The sequence below is a fragment of the Aplidium turbinatum genome, chromosome 1, assembly GCF_918807975.1.
Source record: "Aplidium turbinatum chromosome 1, kaAplTurb1.1, whole genome shotgun sequence".
Classification (NCBI taxonomy): Eukaryota; Metazoa; Chordata; class Ascidiacea; order Aplousobranchia; family Polyclinidae; genus Aplidium; species Aplidium turbinatum.
The window spans coordinates 36,544,092-36,568,829 of NC_137472.1; the positions used below are offsets into that span (position 1 = coordinate 36,544,092).

The 24,738-nt window shown below is 37.3% G+C and overlaps 1 protein-coding gene across 1 annotated transcript; it reads right to left on the reverse strand.

Annotated features, from left to right (window-relative positions):
* LOC145777020 (molybdenum cofactor biosynthesis protein 1-like) lies at positions 1 to 23,285 on the reverse strand. The gene is made up of 10 exons (XM_082588290.1): positions 22,778 to 23,285; positions 20,701 to 20,860; positions 20,265 to 20,432; positions 19,718 to 19,971; positions 18,834 to 18,945; positions 18,259 to 18,371; positions 11,587 to 11,697; positions 6,359 to 6,479; positions 1,674 to 1,746; positions 1 to 1,257 (listed from the first exon to the last, which is right to left on the reverse strand). The coding sequence occupies exons 1-9, from the start codon at positions 22,883 to 22,885 to the stop codon at positions 1,691 to 1,693; spliced, it is 1,203 nt and encodes a 400-aa protein (XP_082444416.1). The 5' UTR covers positions 22,886 to 23,285; the 3' UTR covers positions 1 to 1,257; positions 1,674 to 1,690.
* Between the last annotated feature and the right edge of the window lie 1,453 nt (positions 23,286 to 24,738).

Genomic DNA, 24,738 nt, shown 5'->3' on the forward strand with positions numbered 1-24,738 from the left:
TAAACGAAAATAAAATTTTGTTTATGGAATCTTCTGACCAATGATAAACATGTAGCGAAAGTAAAATCCCTCACATACATTGCACCAGTGATTAGCATAAAGACAGCAACGACGGTAACAGAGATGAGAACAAATCCTAAAATTTAACAGTAACAAGCTGTAACAAATAATTAAGACATAAATTTTTAGTATGGCTATGGAAACAAATTTCATGTAGATCACGTTAGATTGCAAACTACACACCGCCTGTAGCTGTGTGCGTATTCGCACCCATCCAGTAAATCATTCCTTTTATGGTTGAGCGTAGACGTTTAATCAATGTAAATAAGGATTGATTTACTGGATGAAAAATATGAAATTGCAGCCTGGAACAAAGAAACATCACACTATGCTGATGGCATTGTCGACAAACTTTGTCACAACTTGGGTTGGCCAGCCTGGGTTCAACATGACACTGCAAAATTGTGTCCCTGTCACACCGAATCCAGGTGAAAGATCGGCCACTGGTACCTTGATTTTTCAATCAATTGAATAAAATGTGAACAGTTGCAAGCCACACAAAAGTGCAAACAATTAAAGCGACCAGAAAAACAAGGACAAAACAAAGCGTATCCGACAGACTATCAATTAATTATATAAATTTCAATCATGATTGAATGTAAAGAGTTGAGACTAAATATTCGTTACCTCAACGCCTGTAGATCTAATGTAAAAAACACTAGTTAGCGAACTAGGCTACGTCGTTGATACAATCACACATATGAGCAGAATGGGTTATCATGACGGGTGACGCGATTAGTTCGGTATTGTTCGATCGGTTTTGCAAGTTTGTGCGAACGAGCGTGTTCCAGTTTGAAGTTGTATAGTTTGTAACCAGGTAAACCTAGGCAAGCATTTAGATAAGAATCGAAAGCTTTCTTATCAACAGTCTCCCGCTAATTGCTTTCCTTACATTTTCTCTCACACAAACTTCAACTTATCAGGAAACATTCACTTTGACAGGTTGTTGACCTCATACCAAGGAAACACAAATATAAATGAAAAACTGTTAATAACTTGAAAAATTAGCATATGTGAGTGCCTGGACAGTCTTTGTAATGTTTTTTAATTGCATCGTATGCTACGTCTATTTACGGCTCTTTCAAAAGCACGTACGACACCACAGTGTTGCTGTCGATTGGTGTCAAATAAATTCCCACATAAAAAAGCTACACAGGCGAGTTCTTGCAGAAGCATGGACGTCATGAAGAAAGTTTTCTGCAAAAAAAAGTAAAATGTAAAAATGCGACAGCAATTTTCTCCAAACACACAAGCATGGATAAACCTGAAAATGGGGTAAAAAAGCAAATACGAAAAAAGCAACTTTAGTCATAGGCAAGCATTGGAAACACATTTTATTTTTTAGTTGCATCACTTGCATGTGAATAATTTTTAACTTAGCTAACAGCGTGATTCGGGAAAAGTCCTACTGGTGCCACCGATCCGTTTGAGATATAATATAATGACTCTCAAAACATTTTCAACATTAAGATCACCACTTCAAAACCTTTTAAATGGACCACTGTTTCTTTTGACTCGCATGTAAAGCAAAAACAAGTAGCCATGTTACACCATGTCACTTGTAGGCTAAAGCCTGACCAAGAAACACGATAACTGTACAATCAAGTACTCACCAAGCATAATGTCAGCTTCATCCACCGATCAGAATCATCGGGCGATTTTTCATTTTGGCAAGGTTAAACATTCCTGAAATATAACAGTGGAATGAGTTATTTTATTTCACAGAGTCTCTATTCTTCATACGCAATGTCATCATCATTATGCCTTCCTCGTATTGAGGGTTGGATACAATGCGCCATTGTTCTCGACCATGAGCTGTTCGTACTGCATTTTCATAACTTAATTTTGTCCATTTAGTGATGTTTGATGTCCAAATCATTCTTGGTCTGCCTTTGTTTTTTTTTGCAGTTTATCTTCCCTTCTATTAATGATCTTTGTAACGAGTTTTGCCTTATTGTGTGTCCGAAGTACTTCAATTTTCTTCTTTTGACTATTTATAAGAGAATTTTGCTTGAATTGAATTTGGATAATATTTCATCGTTGGTGATCTTTTGTTTCCATGAAATTTTTAACAGTTGCCTGTATGATCAGAGCTCGAAAGCATCGATACCTTTCTCCATTTTTTGTGATGTGCACGCTGCATATACTTTGTTTAACGAAGAGATGTTTTATCGCATGAATCCACAAGTTTCGTGATCTATTAATAATAAAGGCGTGCAAGCAAACATAAGCAGCGAGGCTGCGGATTCATCAAGCGCTGCAGGACTAGATGCATGTGTTTAACTGTTTATTTAACCAACAATTTAAAAACCACTTCTGATGTACTCGGTCAAAACGTGGCTTCAATTCAAGTATTTCTTGTTTATGTTGAAGCTGAAGATAACCTTAAATAAGAGTCTTTGTTTGGAATTTTTTTACTGATGGATTAGTTATTCCTGGTATCCAGTTGATTTCTACTAAGCAAGTGCCCGTTGAAAGCCACCCTAGTCATACCGAACCAAGATTATCTCAGACAGCAAAATCCGTCAGTTTTACATTGATTCAACGTCTGCAGATATTGAATCAATGTAAAAATGACGAATTTTGGTGTAAGGGATCTAAATTCGCGTTAACGTCTGCATTTTCGCACAGCAAAATCAGTCATTTCTACATTGATTCAACGTCTGACGTTGGATTTTGAAGGATTTTGCTATCTGGCTTTCTGCAATAAACGCTGATCAACTTTGACGTCTCCCATTATAAAAAAAAAAATTACCCGGCGAAACTGCTCTCTATGTGGGAGATGGTAAACCGATTTCATGTGGTGATGGATTATTTTAATTAACAACCAAGATTTTCAGGAAAAAATGTTTCCTTAGAATTTTCAGTGTATTTACAGTACATTGCATTTGTATGATTTGGCATAAAAATAATGGACAGTTTAAATAATAAAAAATCAACGCCTTTTTAAAAAAAGTTGTAAAAAGTCCATTGAAATTTACAAATATAAATGGGTCAGAAGCAATTTTCATAACACGAATAAAAAAGATAAACATTTCACCCATACCCCAAGCATACACGGAGTTAGACAATAAAGAAACATTGGAAACTCAACGCACACCATGCGAACAAAATCGGTCTGATTTGGCATTGGCTTTTACATGCAGACCTTGACCAAATGCAAAATGAACTAAATTTGCAAGCTGGGAAGCAGATTATATTCCACATCCATCCATAAAAAGAAAAATTCATCACAGTAATTCAATAGCAAATTCAAAGTCTTAAAAAAACACAGCAAAATTCAAACACCTTTGAGACCCGCTTCAAAAGGTTTTACGTCGTAGCTGTAAAAAAATCTGTTTTTTTACGTTGATTCAAAGTGCGCAGACGCCCAAACTTTTAACATCGTTACTTTCTTTAGGCAAGTTTTCAATCAATTTATTGATGACTTTCGACCAATAGCCGGAACACTAATGCCGCCAATGTATTAATAGACTGCGATTGTGTGTATATGAAACAAAAAAGTAAATATCTGATGTAGAAAACAGTTCTTGCTGCACCGTTTTTCTACTGTTTTTTTGTTTTTTTCATTCTAAAAATATCGTACTGTCGCAACAAGACTACTTGATCTTTCAATCTACGCATGTTCCTCATCATGTGAAGTGTATGGTTACGAATCATCGGTGTATGTCAGAGGGGTCCAAAGTCCGGCCCGTGATACGTTTTTGTGTGGCCCGCGCCTGTTGTTTCACAATGCGTTATTTTTGGCTTGCAGACACACAGGAATCATACCAATTCAATTTGCATTTTTTTTAAATTAATGAAGACAGCATTTCTCACAGACATGTGAAAACCCGGAGAGAAAAGTTAGAATCATTATTACGTCATAATTGCGAAATCAGCTATTATCGTTCTGAAGACTATACGTATTAATGAGTGATAGGCGAGCATTCATAGATGGAAATCTGACTGGTCTGACTGGAAGTCAAGCACAACTGAATTCCATTCGTTCATCACCGACAACCGTCCCATTGGCCTGACACTACAGAGACAGGAGTAGATCCGCCTCAACAATATTCGTACGTGTCCGGCTTTTCTGCTCAACCATGCACCAGTGAAGAATGGCCTCTTCCTCCTCCTGTGTATGTGGTGCTGAGGAACAGAGAAGGTAGACCACACCAACGATTGTACCATCTTAAAGCCACCTAACAGAGTGGAAGGTCTGCGCCTCCTGGATAATAAAACCAAAGTCTTGTTGCTCTACTGTATAGTAATCTTCCAGAGTAGTCTGGGAACATCGTAAAGGGGTATCTTGGGTACTAAAAGGATAGACCCACGGCCACAGAGGCTCACACGACGACGACGATTCGTTTCCTTGCTGGCGAATTCAACTACCGCTTTCAGGATTGTGCTGCAATTGGAAAGAACTTATTGCTGTTCACTTCTTTCTGCATGAACCCTGATGAGGCTCAGGCTCACCTGTAGCTAACTGAGCTTCACAGTGACGCCAAAGTCAACAGCAGCATCTTTCTTTTGTGCTTTTTTTTCAGCAGCTGGATAAAAACAAATTTCCAAAAATGCGAACGTTTGCAAAGAAAACGTTGAGCGTGTTCGGCTCAACATATTTGTGGGAGCAGACATTTTCGGTGATAAACTTAAACAAGAACCGCTTGAAATTAAAACTGAGCGACTCCCGTATACGAGTTGTTTTATGCTTGTCTACCACTAACCTCGAACCAAATTGACCTGGGTATTGAAATCAATACGTAAGCTTCATCCTTCACATCAACACAGCTGTGTTTTACAAAGTTTTTAAATGCTTCAATTTATAATGGAAAAACAGATAACTTTCTAGCCTACCTTATCACATCCGGTGATAGTGAACTTAATGTTGCACTGTACCAGAAGTGACAATTCAAGATTGTAAACAAATAAATTAAATGGCATCACTCGAAACCAATTGTATAGCATTTGCAAACGCAAAACACAGTGAGGAAGTTTGCAAGGCAAGTGAATGAGATTATTCTGTAGTGGCTGTACTGTCAAAATCTTTTTTCAAAACTCCACCGTTGTGTTAACAAAAAAATGTTATTTGGAAATGCCTCAAGTTTAAAGAGAGGGAATTGATGGCTAACAACTTAGCAAACGATTGATTTGTTATCAGGATCTCGCATAAATGACTTATCGTCGAAAATCGTTATAGATGTGTATAAAAAGGCCTTGAGCTAGCACAAATTGAAATAGACCAAAAGAAGATTAAACAAGACAAAGATTCATGGAAAACACACAAAGCTTTCATGATTTATTTACAATCTGTAAACGAAGCAAGCAAATCGTTCAAGAGGCAGACTTCTGCTCTGAAATCACTGGCAAGCCGAGTTTGTTGGTGGACAAACGACCATGTTTGACAGCAAGCTAGTACCGTTTTGTCAATGTAGTTTTCATTGCTGCATCATCACGTACGCTTCCGACCTTTGAAACTAAACCTTCTGAACCTTTGGAACAAACGGGAGCAAATATTTCACCTGCGAACTCTCCCAAGAATAAGCTCTTCAATGACGATTTTTGAAAATTACAGTAGATATGTCGGTTTTCAACAGCCAACTTCACCACACTTTTCCATTTGCACTACACTTTTGTTTTTCTCCATGCATCTAGCAATTTAACTGGCCGGTATCCAAACTCAGTTATTAAATGCATGTTTATTGCAACAGCAGCATTCAGTATTTCTCGGAGTTGGCTCATGTTGACGAGGATGTGAACTCGCTGCCGTTAAGGCATGAATTAGTCACCAACCACAACCAATTGTTTGACATGTGATTACATCATGAAGCAATATTTTCTCTCTAAAACAAACAACCGTGACTAAGCAGAATCCACAAAATCTGAGTATGGCCTTTTACAAGTCGTGCAGCGATCACGTTGTTTAAAAAGTTCATGCAAAAACAGTTTTGGGGTGAAAAGAAATACACCGCTAAATTAATGCATCGGGATCTTTAACTTTATTCACATAATCGTGGCTGACTCAACAAATGCACAACCAAATGCTTCTTCTATTTCTACAAGGCTTTATTAAAACAGCCTTACTGAACCAGATCGCTGGTCCTTATTAACGTGGAACTTTTTTTTATTACTTTTAAAAAAAGCGGCAATAAATAAAAATTTAAGTGCAACTTTGACAACACGGGAAGACGGACTACAGAGAAAACAAACTGGGAGACGTAAAATGACTATGAACAAACAATTAAACAAGAAAACCAGAACAAACTGCATCACAGAAAGCAAAGTATTTTTAGTGAAAAATCACGTTGCCACCAACCTGCATGTTGCTTTTTCTTTCTTTTCACTGCTGCTCCAATTACTTCCAACAATTCGTCTTCACTCTTTCCCGATCTAATTTCATCGCGCAGCGACACTTCACTGTTCCCAAACAGACAGACCTTAAAAATAAAAAGCAAACTGCTTGGAAAAGGTTTACATTGTGCGGCCAACAAGGAAACTTGTGCATAGAAAGGAACTTTGCAAATTCAACAACGATTATGGAGCTTCAATGTGAAAACAAATCATAAACTTCCAAGAGAAAGTCAATTTATTAACCAAACAATCAATTAGTTTGAGCTCAAAGAAAAATGGACGACGACATAAGTTTTTTTGTTCGGTAGTGACACAGACAAATACCTTGATTACCAGCAGAACTGCACGTACAATGCACATGCACACTTGAAAGTATTGAAAATCTGACCATCATAATATTACTCATAGTCATACGACATTTTCAAAATTGTTAAGAGGTTCAACAAAATATTGATCAAATAACCGGCGTCTTTTGTATTTATGTTGAGCTGGGAGAACTGCACATTTGTAATTCGCAACAGGCGGTGGTGTCGACGACGTTCGAAGTAACTGCCCAAAGCCAAATCATTTCAAAACAACATTCTGATGAAAAATGACGCAAACTCAAAGAAAGCTCTGGTCCCAGACATTGCATTGATTCAACGTCTGCAGACGTTGAATCAATGTAAAAATGACGGATTCTGCTGTCTAGGATAGAAAATTTTCCGTAAAAGCAATGACCAAATTACTGTTTTTGCGTAATTTATTGCCGTAGTTCAAACAAGTTCAAACTGATTTATTTTTTGTCCTTACATCATTCCATTAATGTATTTCAGCTAAGTACAACATTAAAACGTAGGTAGACGACACAGGCTATGCTTACACACTGTGATGAAAAGTGTGAGCCATAAAATGTGAGCCAAAAATAAATCTGAGCTCTTAACCAAGAAAATTGCAATTGCATCGACATATACATCATTTGCTATTTTATCAGGGTTGAAACTTGGGCTCTGTTTTAGTTCAAGTTTGAATTCGAACTCCACTTGTGCAACATTTGCGTCGCAATTTTTTGTTGAACAAAAGAAAGAACATGCCGATTGGTGTTGGTGGAAATCCCTACAGTATCTGTTTTTACAATCAAGAAAGCGTTGTATGAGAAAGTAGAACTTTGAGTAAACAATTTCCTTTCATAGCCATTGCACCGTGGTGAATTGCTTATTTGTTGCAAGGTTTATTCACAATATTTATATTTGTGGCAAATATTGAATTCCTTTCTGATAACAAAAAAACCTCAATAGCATTAGCTGGATCGACCTCGCCTTAGATTATCCATCAACTCAAGCGTCATAAATGTCAAGTGCATTGGGCTCCATTTTACGAAACCTGTCGGTCGCATTAGTGTAAAAATCACACTCTTCATGGTTGCTATTTTGAAGAGAAGCATAAACAGAAAAAAGAATTAAAATTACCAAATTTTATTTATTCACAAAATACCGTAAACTGAGAACAAGTCATAAGCTGCTTTGTCTATTGGAAGGCTTTTAATTTATCATAATCTGAAATGAAATATTTATCAGCCCAGCAACGATAGACGTATTTCACAAGCGAGAAGCGTGGACAGCAATCCGCTTACAAATACCTGTTTATTTTGCCAATTAGCCAGCGTCATTTAATGCGACAATATCTGAACAACACTTGGAACCGAGACAGGCAGTGATGTTGTCCTGGGTTAAAATACCATGAGTGTCGAACATGAAACTAAAAGTAGGAATATTCAAGGGAAACACGGTTAGGTTTGTGGCACAGTGCAGCATTTTTCAACCTTTTTTGAGTCACGAAACATTTTATGTATTAAAATAATCTTGCGGAACACCAAACGAAATTTTATCATGATGCAATACAATAAATAACACAACAACAATCTATTCACTTTTACTTTTTTTAGTGCGATATCTGAGCCTGTTTGGATGAGTACAAAATGGTATTCGGGCAGGAATTGCAGAAAGACAAACGCGAAGCTCTTGTGATTTTGATTTTCGATTGATGTTCCATGGAACTGTAGTCAAGCTAAAGAATTTCTTGCGGAACACCTGACGATCTTTCGCGGATTACTAGTGTTCCGCAAAACTTCGGTTGAAAATTACTGGCATGCCATAGGCGATTCTTATATCGTGACGCGACGCAAAACATGTTTCCAACGCAACGTGCTGGTTGTAACGTTGGAGGAAGGAAGGGATTTGTTTAGAAAAGTACTTGAAAAGGATACACCATGAAATCACTTGCTGTTGACAAGAGGACATCCCGTGTGGTATTTTACAGCACAGCGTGAATTTAAAGGTCATAGTGACTTCTTCACATGCTATGCTTGTTCATACAGCAATCTTGTTACCAACTGAACATGATTGTGGCAAAAAGGAAAAGTAAGTCAAACATCTGATCTCTAACAATCGAGCACGACTCTGGGTAATATCATTCTTCACCAATATGTTTCTCGGCAGCTGATTTGTAGCAAGAATTGACAGCGATAGACACCGTGTTTCGCCCATGAGGCTGGGCTCGTCAGTCAAAAGTATTCGACCACCGCTTTACCAGTCAGTTTAACTCTTATCTTTGTGGAAAGAAAAGAGCCAACAAAACCAGCAGGCGCCAGGGCAGAGGACATTGTGAAGAAAGGGGCGTTCTTCCCGGCTATCAGCACAAGGCTGAGCACTCACTAGTACAGCGAGCAGTTGCGATTCGCTAACCATAACGGTGTAGCTTCCACGCTAGCCATTCAGACCATCCAATCAACAATATGTTTCTCGGCAGCCGATTTGTAGCAAGAATTGACAGCGATAGACACCGTGTTTCGCCCATGAGGCTTTGTGGCAGAATTAGTGGTGCGATACTGACGAGCCCAGCCTCATGGGCGAAACACGGTGTCTATCGCTGTCAATTCTTGCTACAAATCGGCTGCCGAGAAACATATTGTTGATTGGATGGTCTGAATGGCTAGCGTGGAAGCTACACCGTTATGGTTAGCGAATCGCAACTGCTCGCTGTACTAGTGAGTGCTCAGCCTTGTGCTGATAGCCGGGAAGAACGCCCCTTTCTTCACAATCATTCTTCACCATTAATCTCTACCCATCGCTCTTTCTATCAATTCAAATACTTTTAATGTAAATCCTAATACTTTTACGTTCAATGTGTTTACACCTTAATTTTTTTTTCGGCAATATCTTCAACCCGTTCCATATTTGGCCTTTCGATTTTTTCTTTCCATTAAAAGAGTCCTACAAAGCCAAAGACTAAACCAAGTGCACGGATTCTTGCTTCGGCGAGCAGAGAGAAACCAAAGAACTTTCTATTCCCTAAGAGAAGCTGTTTGACCACATGGTTACATGCCGAGCAAGAGTCACCGATTCGAAGATCTCGGTTCTTGAACTTTTATTTGTTTTCTAAATACGGTAGATAATGTCGCACAAAACCCTTCTATTGTTAGCTTGAGAAAAGTTTACTGAAAAAAAAAATGAACCAGATAACAGTCTGAAGATTGTGTTACAGTCTATAGTTTGTGGACGGTTGGGATATTGGTGTGATTTGACTGACTTTTATTATTAAGCGTATGCAAACTCAGACGACTATTTTTTCATTTTTATTTGAAATTATACAGCACTATAAATGTGTGAAACTGAGTAGCACAAACAGGATTACTATTGTGCTTAAACACACTAAAAATAAACACTCTTGATCGACCAATTAAAATTCATCTCTCGAGGCAGATATGAATACCAGACTAAGATCATCAAAGCCCTAAAAATCAAGCGTAATAATCCGTCTCTCAACAGGCAATTATTTGCCTGTGGCTCGTCTTTCCTTTTGAGTGTGTTCTAACTGTTGTCACATGTTTGTATTTTACACCTCGTGTGATCTGTTTCCCACCGTGTTATTTACTCATAATCATTCTTGTATCACTAGTTTAGTTTGTGCTTTTCAATCCGGAGAGTAGTTGCAGCAAGGGATACAACAGCACATTCTGATACCTCTAGCATTCTAAGCGGAAAATCTCAGAATGAGAGCTTGAATCGAAAATGCAAAGTAAATTTTTGCAGACAGAAGCCAAACCCGTTTTATCAGTTAAATCACTTATCATAACAAAACAAGCTAAAAGTAAAAAGCTATAAGTTTTTTTTGAAAAGTAGTTTTTTTTTTGGTCCATTTACGGCGGCTCAACTACAACCAGCTTCATGCAAGCCGTTTGCATTAGTGTCACGCATTTGCGCATGCGCACAAATCAAAATAACCACTTTCCCATGTTTTACGATGAAACTAAAACCAGAAAAATACGGCATGCTTGCAACATATTTAATGTGTTTTAGTATAAAAAATGATATTTGAACTTTAAATGCCATAAACAAAAAGTGACGTCCATACAATATTAGGCGATTAAACACGAAAAGTAATTTTCAGGGTAGAAATGTGTGACCAATCGCTGACGAAAGGTCACACAAAACCATCAAAGCACGAGCGCTAATACGGCGGAAGCAACTGCAGCGCTGGCTTCCGCCTTTTAAGATCATAGTAAAAGAATAAAAGGAAACTGTGAAAGATCTATTACACATTTTTTGTTTTGTTTTATGTTTGGGGAAATTTTCAGGGCTTAGAATGACTGAAGGTAGATTGATTACGGAAAAATTTGAATGTTTACCAGCGTTATTTCTTTCTTTCGTAATAGTTGCATCATTCATCTGGTGAATTAGAAAGTGAAAGCAAAAGCATTGAGTTATTTCTTTCTTCACTGACGTTTCGTGCACCATGACAACGCGCATCCTCAATACAAACAACGTAGGATCATAATAAAAAATTTCAAGAATACATGGACTACCGCAATACCAGTGATGGTAAAAGAAAACCAACGCAACTACACTCTGACCTCAACACCACTCGTCATTGCACAAGACTGGGGAACTGTGTTTCGAAAGCTCTTGACAAGCCGCTTCTACCACAGCGAACCAGCAACATCAGGCTAAAACAGGGCTTTACATTTTTGTAACCCTTGTAGCTACTTTTGTGATAGAAAAATTTCATTTAAAACAGAATTACAAGTGTAAAAAAGAAGTGTAAAGATAGTTACTTTACAAGTTTATTTAAAGAGTAAACCGAATTTATAGTAGATAGTTTACATTGATCGATCGTCGTAAATCTCCCAGGTTATACTTTAACGACTTCACATACCTTCAAGTTGCCATCAGCTGTAATGCGCAGTCTGTTACAAGTACCACAGAAGTGGTTGGACATTGATGAGATGAAACCAAACTGCCCAGCGTGGCCCGACACCTTGTAAGCCTGGAAGAAAAAAGATCATTATAAGCATGTCAAAAACTTCTCTTTACACGTGCACCAACAAGCAGTCTCTTGATTATCTAGTTGGTATTTTTCGCTGAAAGAAATGAAGCAATCCTCGCAAATGACATCGTCAGCAGCGACATGTTCATGAAATGATAACCATTATAATAAACCTTTTTAATATAAAAATAACAACGTCAAATGCAATTGAATATTGTGACAGAAAAACAATTGATACTTTCAGGATGAAAAAATTGCAAGCAGAAAACGTTTTGTAACAACACGTCGATACTAACCCTAACACTAATACCTGCACAGGCGGCAAAAACTTGCAGCAATTTTGTGACCTTAGTACAGGAATTCTTGTGAAAAGCTTAATCGATGTCCTAAATGACGTCAGTCCAAGATAATGTTTATGATATCCTTCAACACTTCACAGGTTTTAAACGGCGATAACAGCGCACGAAAAGCTGAGCAAGTAGCTGCTTGCAAACTATGCAATGCGGCCTTTTACAACATTCAACCTGTAATCTTTCAATCACTTGTGGCACGAAAAGCGACACGAGGCCAGTTTATAGTACCGCAGTGTAAGCAATTAGTATTTCACAAGTCTTTTTGAAAGTTATTTCACTTAACAACTTACTTATACCAAAGCAGTAATTGTATCAATATTAGAAAACGGCTGTAAAAAATATATTATACATATTATATGAGTACAGACAAGAGCGTGGACTTCGGTCTGAACAAGTTGAATTGTATTCATTCTCTTGCGTTGAACTCTCACTCGAGTTTTAAACTTTTATGCTTTGCGCTGGAGTCGACTGAGTTTCATCTGTGATTTGCTAAAGTTAGAGGCGTGATCACTCAACCTCTACGGCAACTTTGCAATGTAGCAAGTTTGCGTTTCAAATTGTATCAGATCAGTTTTGCCCACAGCGACCGCGACAGTTGATAATATAATTTTGATTTCGGGCTCTAAGCTGAAGCCTAAATATAGCTCTATATATTTATGAACAATAGTTATGAGAAACCAGATTGCTAAAGTGTGATTAGCAAACCTTAAATCACTGCAAAATTGCTGGATGAACTGCTATTAAACGTAGCAGGTCATCTTCCAACCAAATTTTTAAATTTCACACATTGGCATAGCCTGTGTTCGTAGGTCGCAATGGTTTTTCTTTTTCTTGTCTGGCCAAACATGATGATATGATAGTTGGACCTGTTATTTTATGTGGCAATATACCAATGTCATACAAAATTCAAGTTTCACTTTCAGGGTTGCCAATTCGTCTTTTCATAGATTCAGGGCAATAAAGTACTCTGCGTTTCTGCACGATTATAGTGACACTGTTGGTTTGTAAAGCGCTGAGAGTCAAGCATATCTGCGATGGATATAGCGTTATAGAAACGCACGCATTATTATTTTTCGCAACAAAGTTTTTCAATAAAAAATCTAACTGGCAACAAAACCAAAACTCGGTTTTTCGAAACCAAATTACTTAGATGCTTATCCTGATTTGCTGGATAAGCATTTTTTTGCGATTTTTATAAAACTATCCAAGTTTTCATCGAAAAATATTTTAGTATATAGAAGCGCACGATCTTTCAAAGAAACACCATTCGTCATAGCACATGACTAGGGAACTGTGTTCCGAAAGATAGTGTAATTTGATATTGCCAAAAAGAACCCGCAGCATCAGGCTATAACAGATCGTTTGAATCTACACTGTGAAGCTTTCAATGAAAGCTCGTCTAAAATTAGCACAAAAATAAACTGAAACAACAAATTGAAGTTTTCTGTAAAAGCAATCGTTGAGCACAACTGATCAAAACAATTCAAAAACAAACTAAAAATCTTCAGTGGTGCATCTGTTTGGACTGCAGTTTATCAAATTAAACGCTATTCACGAAATTTTGCTTTCAATCTCTCTTGACAAAATATGTCTTTAACTCTTTATGATAGATTTTGATTGCATTTCTAAATCAAGAAAATTCTCAGACACCAATTGAATTTACTTCCATGAAAACATGATGTTAATTTCATATTAATGCTAGGTGTGTTGCCAACTGCCATGCATACCGGAATGACTCATCGTTGAGAACAAACTTTTCAATTGAAGTGTCCAATTCTTCGAAAGCAATTAATCAAGAGTCAAGTCGTAAACTACGCCATTTCCAAGCAGCAGGCGATGTATGCATTCTAAGTAGTCTCGAACTATTGATTTGCAGAAATTCTTTTGAGAAATATTTAAAACTAATACTAGCAACTGTGAAATTGACTACTAAAACAGGCCGCATTCAAACATTGAAATAATGCAACACTCCATAAAGCTGAAAGATTAATGGGTGGACACCAGTGCAGTGGCGTAGCCAGAAAAAATTTTTGGGGGGGGCCAAATATTTGATGAATTGAAGAGAACGACAAAATGTTTGATTTAAGACATCGCCACCTGATGTGCAATGGCGCATCCTGGTGGGTTAAGCAAGGGAAGCAATAAAGCTGGTGGGGGTTAGAGCGTGCCGAAAGCACGCGTCTTCTAGGGGGGTCCGGGGGCATGCTCCCCCGGAATTTTTTTGCAAAATTGCACTTAAATAATGGATTATAACGCTTTCTGAAAACACTTTCAGGGTAATATTTGTATGAAACTTATTAGCAGATAAACAGCTATTAACTTATTAAAGGTAGCTCTTATCTACACACAAACGGGCAAAAACTGCGGCTAAAATTAGAGAACACAAAAAATTCAGCTACACAAAAACCCTAGAGAGTAAGCGATTCTGAAATTGCTTCCACAGATTAGTTAAAAGAAGCGTAAATCGCGTAAACTTCGCGCGATTTACGATTTGCAAAATTTATTGGTGTCTTTCTGTGTGTCTAAAACAAGTCCTGGGGTGTGTTAATAGCCAGATGTCTTGGAAAACAATATAAATTTATACAAATTATATTATATTTTCAACAAAGGGTTCAACTTCGGAATCCAAACTTGGAAAATTTGGGGGGGGCCATGGTCCCGTTCGCCCCCCCCCTGGCTACGCCTATGCACCAGTGCACTTGCGAGTTGGGCTGCATACCGATAAAAAGAAAATTTCAACGAGCAATGGTTGAGCACATGTTCACATTGTCTAGCGACGTTGAAATGATGTAAAAATAGAAAGTTTTTGCTGATAGGCGCATAGAAATAGCCAAGACATAGAAATGAGGCCTAAATAAACAGAATCGTAAAATGACCGACCATATTTGGAAACACACAAATGCTACCAAGTTTTTTTGCTTCCACAGAGTTATTCCTATTTTTATACGTGTTAAAAAAAGGAAAGGAAGAGCTCCTAAAATCGAACTGTGCTGATGGGAACCAAATAAAGCAAATGTAACTATTATTATCAGAAGATCTTGAGAAATTGCAGTAAGTTTGTGATCATTACAAATAGTTATCGGACTGGCAATTTTACAAGAGGGAAGTATAAGCTTCTCCTCAGACAGCCAATCTGTCGTTTTTTACAATGATTCAACGTATGCAGATGTTGAATCAATGTAAAAAAACGACAGATTTTCTACCTGGGTCAATACAGCATAAACTATGGCAGTGCGAATAGTGGTCCGTGACAATGCCTCAGAAAGAATGTGATAATTTCAGATAGGAAACAAAATCACATTTTTTTTTAATGCTTGACTTGCACATATACTCACAATTAGTACTGTATAAAATTAACAATTTTATTGATTAGGTCGGAGTTGGGATAAAATGTTATGCAACTTGAGGGTTTGCGCTTGGGTTTCTTCCTAGATAAGTTTCTTCCTAGATAAGTTTCTGGTTAGAATATAGTACCGTGCGCCTAACGAGATCGGAAGAACATTTTAAAAAGAACAACAGAGATCACACTCCACTGCTCTTTTTTTTACTGTTTCTTATTCATGTAGTTTTGTGTTTTTTTTCTCGAACTTTTTTCCTCTGTCAGTGCTACCCCGATGTGAAAGCATGCCTTCCAAAAATCAAAGCTACGTAGTCAGAACTTTGTCCAATCGGTGGCGCTTTGACAAAAGAAAAAATACACCCACGACTGTCACTTGAGCTGGTTTAGCAAACAGTTGTCCCAAATAGCAAAAGCCATCCTTTTGCATTTATTCCACGTAAACCGTTGTTTCAAACGTTAAAGAGAACGGGTTTTTGCTAGCTGGGATAAGATCGCTTGCAAAGCGTGCTTGCGACCACAGTACCGGTGGAAAGTTCTAAGCAGATCACGCTGCTGCCACGTGACAAAATAATATTTACCTAAAACAAGCAAATGTTTCTCGGTAGTCGAGTGTAGCAAGAATTGACATTGCCCTGAAGTCACACGCGCTGTGCAAGCAAAGCATCTAATCAAGCCAATATCACGCCACTTGCACTGCTACCCATTAATGTGCACAAAAAACCTATTCAAAGGTGGCTTGAGGCAAAGTACCATTTTGAAACCATTGTCACAGACTCACAGTTTTCTCGTGAGTTAAATCACCATCTATCAGTAATAAACACCTCTACAGACTGTTTCGAATTGATGGGGTTGTCGGGAGGTTTTATTCAAATAGAATTTGATTAAAACGCAATCATGTACTGTATTATTATAGTTGTATTTAATAATTATTATTAGACTGTTGCTAGGTTGGTTAACCACATACATTAGTTGCAAATACTGATCACATTAACCTTAATTCAAATACGAAAGTCAATACCCATGATACAAAAATAAAAACAGCATATGCAAACTGCTTTATTTACATTGACACCTGAAAGACAAGATTAAAGTGGAACCTTGTCAAACTTTTGGATGCTGATTCAGACGTTTTTTGTTTTTTTTTGTCAGAATACTTTCTCTATTTGCGTTTACTTTCAAGCGAATACAGCTCTCGAGGGGTTCTGCCTTTTACCACCTTTGAGCAGTGGCGGCAACCCGATCTAAACGTTTAGGCAGGTATTGAGTCACCGCTGAATTGATTCGTCATCCGGTTCGCGCAGACCACGCACACCATTCGGCGCATGATAGAAGGCGCAGTTGCAGATGGTGTGGTCTGCTGTTTGTTTCCCTTTGCCGCACTCACAATTCTTTCCCAACGTTGAATTTCAAGTCGGCTGCATTATTTTTCACAAGATTACATTTGCTGCCTGGACGGCTGGGAAGGAGCTTGAGGTCGCTTTAGTTTAGTGATCATTTCAATTATATCTCAAGATATATTATACCAACGAAGCACTCTGAGAACGATACATAAAAATTAAATATACAATACATATCAATAACACTACATAAAAAGTGCTCAATATCAAGCGAAAAGTCAAAGCGAATCAAAACAAATATACTGTACATACAGTAGTTGCTCTTTTAAATATATTCTAATCTCATGATGGAGCTTTGTTTCATTTGTGGTTGCTTGCTAGGCGCTTATCAATGGTGGTTCAACTTCAGACCCACAAGCAACCGCATGTCGCTCGTCAACAGGTGTTTTGTGTTACGCCAGTTTTCTGAATGCTAATCATGGCTTGGATATCGTTCTGGGCTAGAATTAGACTGTTTCGTTAGTGGTAGTACACTGTACATTACACACTAGCACTATACTCACAACTTATCAGTGACATTTGAAACAGCCGTCACATAGCCGATCACTTTCACGCCGATTAACAATCAGTCCGATGCAGACAAAGCAAGATAAAAAAAAGTTTGAACAAAAAAGCTCATTAAAGTGATAGTAGTCGAAAGAATATTACTTTTCATTGAAAGAGCGCCAATCAATGGGATCTTTTGTGCATAAACAAACGACTTCAATGATAAAGGCAACACTACTGTATATACTGTTATAAAGCATTGCACAAAATGCGATATCAAAAGCAAACTCGGGGCGCAAATCACACATTTGATTAATTATTGTTATTATTGGACATTGGTAAACCTGGTGTACATTTATGCCTGTAGCTCGAAAAACTACTGTTGCGCGGGGTGCTCTATAAACTAAGTCATCATGCTGAAAACGGAAATGTTGAAAATCTACTTTTAACAAACCCTAGTTAAGCAGAAAATACTTCGCAGGTTGGTCCGATTGAAAACAACTCACTTTGAAATTTTGCCTGTAAACGTCAGGCTAATATCTATATGATACTAGTTAAAAGCAGATACATAAGTCATCACGGGAAAACACTGTCAAAATGTTGATGGAGACTGATGGCGGCGCATCATATCCACTTGCACAATTTGCGTATTGAAAGTTTTTGTTTTGTGATTCAGAGGCATAGTCACGAGTGGTTGAGAGTAAAAAGGGGCAGTTATTGTAGTGATTTTCAATTTCCTATTTTTTTTTACGATTTACTAGTCATTAGCAATGCAAATTATGAACACCGATTTCCCTATAGCGATATCTTAAAACGGTGCAAGTTTAACTTGTTTGGTTTAACCATAATATGTTTTTCTGTCGGTTTCACACCAATTTCCTGCAATTTCTTCAGCTATAAAAAAAGAAATAAAGAAAGAAATTTGTAAAATCGATCCTTTCACAAATGCGAGAATAAATGACAATTGTACAAATACTTTACTCACTTTAGACGTGTGATTTTCCGCATCTGAAAGACGCTCCACCGTCGGAAAGGAACTTTTTATAGTGTCAAGCATGCTCTCGTACGAAACCATTTTCTTTTCGTTCCATTTATTTCCTAGTAATATGGCGGAATAAAGATTTGGCACAACTTACGGAAATATGTTCAAGAAAATGTGGTCGAAGAAGACAACGCCTGTGCCGATTAGACATCAACAACTATTGCAATCGTCAAGCTGAAAACACTCAACGTCGTGCGATGCATCGGACAAACCGCAAACCTAGGTTTGAAGCATTGCAAGGAAGTGCACGAAACACAACTTCACAGAGTAAAATTACAAAACCAAACAAGGTAATTAGAAAAAGTCTTGTTGAGAACGTTTGGGCTGAATCTAGTGTTCTCTGCCAACCACGAATAATATAGAGAATGTTAAGAAACTAAAAAATATCCGTCCGAAAAACCTTAATTGAATAATGTAAGTCTCAATGTCACAGTGCGGAAATAACTCGCCCAGTTTACTACAATCAATTGCCTCACACTTTACACAAGAAAACTTGGCAGTATAACACTGGCAATTACCATCAAAAGGCATGTACTCAATGAAACGGACATCCACCGGTAACTTAGCGGTGAGTTGAACAAAATCGCATATCTCGTCTTCATTCATTCCATTCATGATGACGCAATTGACCTATCAAGCAAAATCTTTCTGTTAAATAAGTGGAAGCAAACGTTCCATGATATACAGTACACTGTTGCACCGATCTGGATTAACATCGAAAAAATTGCAATTTCATGCATTCAGTGATTTGTTCTTGAAGTCGAAGCTATCTCCACTTGATCACTTAATAGACGCTTTTTCAATATTGCATAGGTGATTTTTTTCAAGCTGTTAGTGTTACGCTGTGTAATGAATTTCAATTGCTTCAAAACCGACAGATACTGGACCAATCACAAGCTAGTTATGAAATAATTTATTCTAGCACTAAGCATTATTATCTTCTCCTGAAGACACGAAACATGCAACAAAAGGATGAAAATCAAGGACAGAAAGATTTTCTGAAACTCAATCCGTCACACTAAAAACGTGCAATCATTAAAAGGACGTGATGACCTACAATGTTGGTGAATATACACGGCTCTAGAAAAACATGACAATATTTTTTGGAAGATAGTGGAAACGTTGTAAGATAATGAGTGGCATAAAAAGCGTCTCGAATATTACGCGTTGGTGAATTGTGACACAAGGAACAATGTTAGATTTTTTTATGAAGCAAAAACGTAAAATACTCTCATTACACATAGACAAAGTATACTGTTATAATTTTTCAAATTATGTCTTTCAAAATTCTTTTTTTCTGGTTATATTAGAAATGTAAACACGCTTTATGTTATAGAAAAGCTAACGAACAAAATAGCGTAAAAAGTACATTGGCCGTCAACTTAAGTTCCTCAAAAAATACCTTCACAGGAGCAAAGCCCATGTTTATGGCAGTTTTGATTCCATTCATCACTTTATCCCACCCATTTCTTCGTGTGATCAGCTGGAATCGAATCGGGCTGAGAGTGTCCAGACTGATATTGATGGAATCCAGACCGGCTTCCTTTAGAAGAGGCAACCTCTTCGCCAGTACAATTCCGTTGGTGGTTAGTCCGATTGTTTTTAAAGTGTGAGGACTTCCAGTCTCTTTGGAAGATCTCAATTTGTTGAGGTTGGCTGAGAACAAAATTTGAAATGTAATCTGTAGAATACGATGGGTGTACACGTTTTCAAGCAGACATGTCGTTTTTATTATCAACCGTTTATTAGTTTTTTTCACTTTTCAGGTTTTGCAGCCATTCTAGCTACGGACATAAACTTTACTATCAAAGTCCCAAACACGTTTGTTTAAAACCTCAAAAGCTTTTCTTTTCCGGCTCATTGTCGTGTTCGGATATTGCGCACTGTACCCTGTACCTTTCTTAGACCGGTGCAAGTTCACAATGATAGACGAGTTGCTTATCACTCACCGACAATATCGGGAAGATCCCTCCGCACCAACGGTTCTCCTCCAGTCAGCCGAATCTTTGTGACGCCTTGTCTCACAAACAAACGAGCGACTTTGACGATTTCTTCCGCCGACAGCAACCGTTCGCTGGGAGTCAATTGGACACCATCGTTAGGCATGCAGTATTGACCTATAAACAATATATTGACATTTTTTTACTAAAGTAGTTCAAAGTAAAAAAATGTAAGCTTACAGACGCAGCAGGTCTACTGATCTCGATGCAATATGTAAATAAAATACTTTTTTTTTATTAAAATATTTAAAAATTTAGAAGAGATATAATTTCAGATGTTATTCCGTTATAAAAGTTCAGGCTAGAATTTAAAGAACAAAACTTTTTTTAAATAAAATATGTTGACTGTTGAGTTGCAGTTATCATTGTAAAAATATAAACATACATCTTAAATTGCATTTTTCAGTCAAAGATATTCGCAGATAGTTGTGATGCCTGTTGAAGTTGTCCATTAGAAAATGAGAAAGCGGTAAATAGTTTTCGTTCAATTTCTTTTTGAAAGTTTTCATTTTTTCCGTCTTGTATAAAATTTCCTCTGACTCGATCTACAATATAATAAAATGACAACGTAAGTATGTTACTTTCACAAGCCCGACATGGGATTGGGCAAAGGAATCGACGAAATCAAACACCCAAAGTCAGGTGAACATACTCTGACAAACAGACATGCTAGATGCTACCAGAAAGCTAGAAAACTATGGAGATATTATCAATTATTGTGGCAACCCAATCAGGTAGCAATTTGTCGTATCCAGGCTTACGCTTACTTAGAAAAAAGGAGTAGCAAAAAGATAAATGCGATAAAAACGAAGCGAAATGCGACGTGGCCATGATACGCCCACACGGCATGCCAAGATAGCGAAGTGCTGAGTTGATTCAATAGGAAGCTAACTTAAAACATCACCTATGATCGCATAAAAAAAAATCTTTGAAACAAAAGCGAACGTTTCTAAAAAAACAGTTAACAAAAAGTTTTTTTTTTATTAAACCGCTTCACAATAGCAAAATCATGTTTATTTAAAACTTCAACTTTTCTTGTTCAAGGTTAGCGACTTTGTTCAGTTTTCGACAGGAATTTGATGGTATAAAGATAATAATCACGTACACAAAGTTCCATAAAAGGCTTCTCCTTCATCTGCTTAACAGTGTGTCAAGGAAGTGCAATGAGTTATCAATTGTATGCACACTTTAAAGATAGTCACAATGAATAGTGCTTTAAAATTTAAGATATGTGAGAAACACATAGTGGAAACAACGAAGCTTATTAAAAAGGCAAACTTTTTCGCACCGGCTATCTGAAGAAAAGCATTGAGTCACGCATTTTCCAATAAATAATATAAATAGTTATTTTTTTTCACAATTGAGCACAAAATCAAAACAAATTTTGAGATTAGGAAAACAGGTCTCAATCAAAAATAGATGTAGAGTGTAAGTCGTTCTCTTGTCATCGGTTGTCACTTTTAATCATTGAATTTGTACATCAAAAATATCTCTAGGATTAGTAGGAAAATATCTAGACAGAAATATATAACAGAAAATATCAAAATATCTGTTACAAGGAAAATATTACTAAAAAAATATCTCTAGAAAAATACATAAAATAAATATCAAAAAAATATTTCTAGGAACCGTAAAGAGAATTCCTGGTGCCCTTACTGATTAGCTTGCAGCATGCTACTTTGTTTCATTTTGTACAGTATGTTTCCCTACAAACATTGTTACTTTGAATACGTATATTCCAAACAGCAAAGCAGACAGCAGTTTTATTATATGTAAAAAAACGGCTGATTTGCCGTCTGGGATAGGACATTAGGACATGATCTGCCTTGCCAGCTGTGCACATCGGCGTCCCAGGCAGCTTGCGTAAACTTGTAAAGACCAGGCGGTAAATTAGCCATTGTTTAAATTGATTCAACGTTTGAAGATTGTCTGGCTGGAAAAGTTAAAATAATTCCAACTTATCAAAAGACTCAAAGTAAAACTTTGATTTTGCAACGACTCATACGCCGTCATTGTAGCAAATCTGTTGATTTGCAATGCCAACGAGCTAAGAATATCTTGGTTGTAGTTATCGAAACTGGGAGTGTTAGTCTGGGCACGTTCAAATGGGTTTCATTTAACGGTCACATAAAACATTTCTAAAAAATATACAATTAAAACAAAACTGTCACAGATTGCCAGCATAACATTCGATTCGCCTACAATGTATATCGTCATTACAAAGAAACACAATGATGCTGGGCAAATAACATCGCACTTTTCTGGGTAGATGCGTCGATAAGTTTTGAGATGAGTTTATGGTGTATGACTGTATGTTGCATTATTGTTTTTCATAACTATATGATAAGGGATGCATGATGCCCGACGTCTTAACCAAGGCACTGTCAATAAGCCCCTGAGACTGATAAATGAATGTTAATGCGGAAAGAAGAAGAACGATAATGCAGCAATGGAGTGCTTACAGATTCATCTAAAATCTTTGCAGTAGATGTGCTTCCTTCTCTTCTCACAAGCAATGGAAAAGCTTTGCTCCATAGGGACCGCGCCGCATGCTTTTTCAACAAAGTCATGGCTTCCAATGCCTTTAACTTTACATCTACTGCACTTTAAACATATAAATATCAATTGCTAAACACAAAATTTAAATTTACATTTAAAAAAAATTTAATTAGCTGGGACAAACAGTACGTCAAGTCTATGTGTAACAGGTCATAATTTCACTTTCAATTTGACATGTCATTAAATGTCTTTGCCGAGACACAATCGCGTTCTCTGGAGCGGTGTCGAACGGACGTCCTTTCAAACACCACGGCCAGTAGCCACACAGCAGACAATACTACTCCTTCAATCAATCAACGGGTAGTGCGTAATCATCTCCGCTAACCAACACTGCCTAGATTTCTATGATTTTCCATTTTTTGTAACTTTAATCTAAAATAGTATAGGTATGCATTCTATAAAAGTCGTTTGTTATTTGTTCTCTTATAATCTGTGATTTTATTGACACTTCTAGATAAAAAAATAAACTTTACTTATTGTTGTATACAGTTTCATCTCGTCAAACAATTATGATGATGATGATGTTCAAAAAGCTTCTGCGCGGTTGTTTAAATGCAAAGTTTTTTAAAAAGAAAAAAAGTTTCTTGTAATTTGTGGGGTAAAAGAACGTTGTTACCACTACACACTGCAATGGCAACATAAAATCCCAGACAGCAAATCAATCGTTTTTACAACGTTTTCAGACGTTGAATCAATGTAAAAAAACGGTTGATTCGCTGTCTGGAAATAGATTCACCGACCATTTAACTTAAAAACATACCGCAACAGATTTAAAACGAAGGTTAGGTTTTCAAGTAGAGTTGATTTTAAAACACGTGGGAAACTGGTTAAAAAAATTTCGGCGTTTGCATGAAAAAATTTTTTTTAGGCAAGTTTCTATTCGTGGTTTGAAAAATTCACAGTCTGTAACCACGACCATACTGAGCACCTTCCCAACCGTGAGATTGAGCGCCTTAATCCTGCAACAAGAAAGCAAAGATGCAAATTTAAAACAACTCGTTCAAAAAAAAAGTGAAAATATCCACGACTGCAAACTGATATTCCATCTTTTTTCAAAACTTAATTTCATGACAATAAAGCGGATAAAAGCTGCAAAATTGCAACAAGCTTATCTGTGCTTTAAATAATAACAATAACACCAACTAAATTTAAAGCAAGGAAACTGCGTGCAAATGCATTTATAAATCTACCAGTACAGATATCAAACAAGACTGGCTTGTTAAAGGAAAGTACAATTTTAGTTCTCGTTTACACACTCCTGCAGGTATTAATGTTTAGCAACCTCAGCGCCACTGCAAACTTCCTACGGAGGTAGCATTGGCAAAATGTTCAAGATCAAGCGGCGCTGGTTCGACTCTCGGGGTGTGCGCTAGGGTGGATCAAAAAAATCGAATTTTTGAGTTCAGCTTAGTGCATTTGCCAAAAGATGCAGTTTGGGCTATCTTTTACATTGGTACTTGAAAAAACATTTTTTGACCCCGTTTGACCCCTATCCAAGAGCGCTCTAGTGGCCGCTGACCCAAAATTACTTAAATTAGCCATAATACCTTTTCTAGTGGGTGTAGGCTAATGATTTTGGTGTCTAACCCCACTAAATCAAGTCTTAGGAAGTCACTTCTGCAGTCTAAAATGATGCATGGGCAGCCAAAATCGCACAATGACATTTTTGCTCTAAAAAAGGCATTTTATGGGGAAAAAATGGCATTTTTAGATAACTTGGACAGTTTTATGGATGAAATAGTAAAAAAAGTGTTACCTAGGTAAAACACACTAGGGTGTGACCATTTGTGTGCAAACTGGCCTCTAGTCCAATGAGGTGGTGAGGTGGTGAGGTGATATGAGGTCCAATAGACTACAGAAGCAT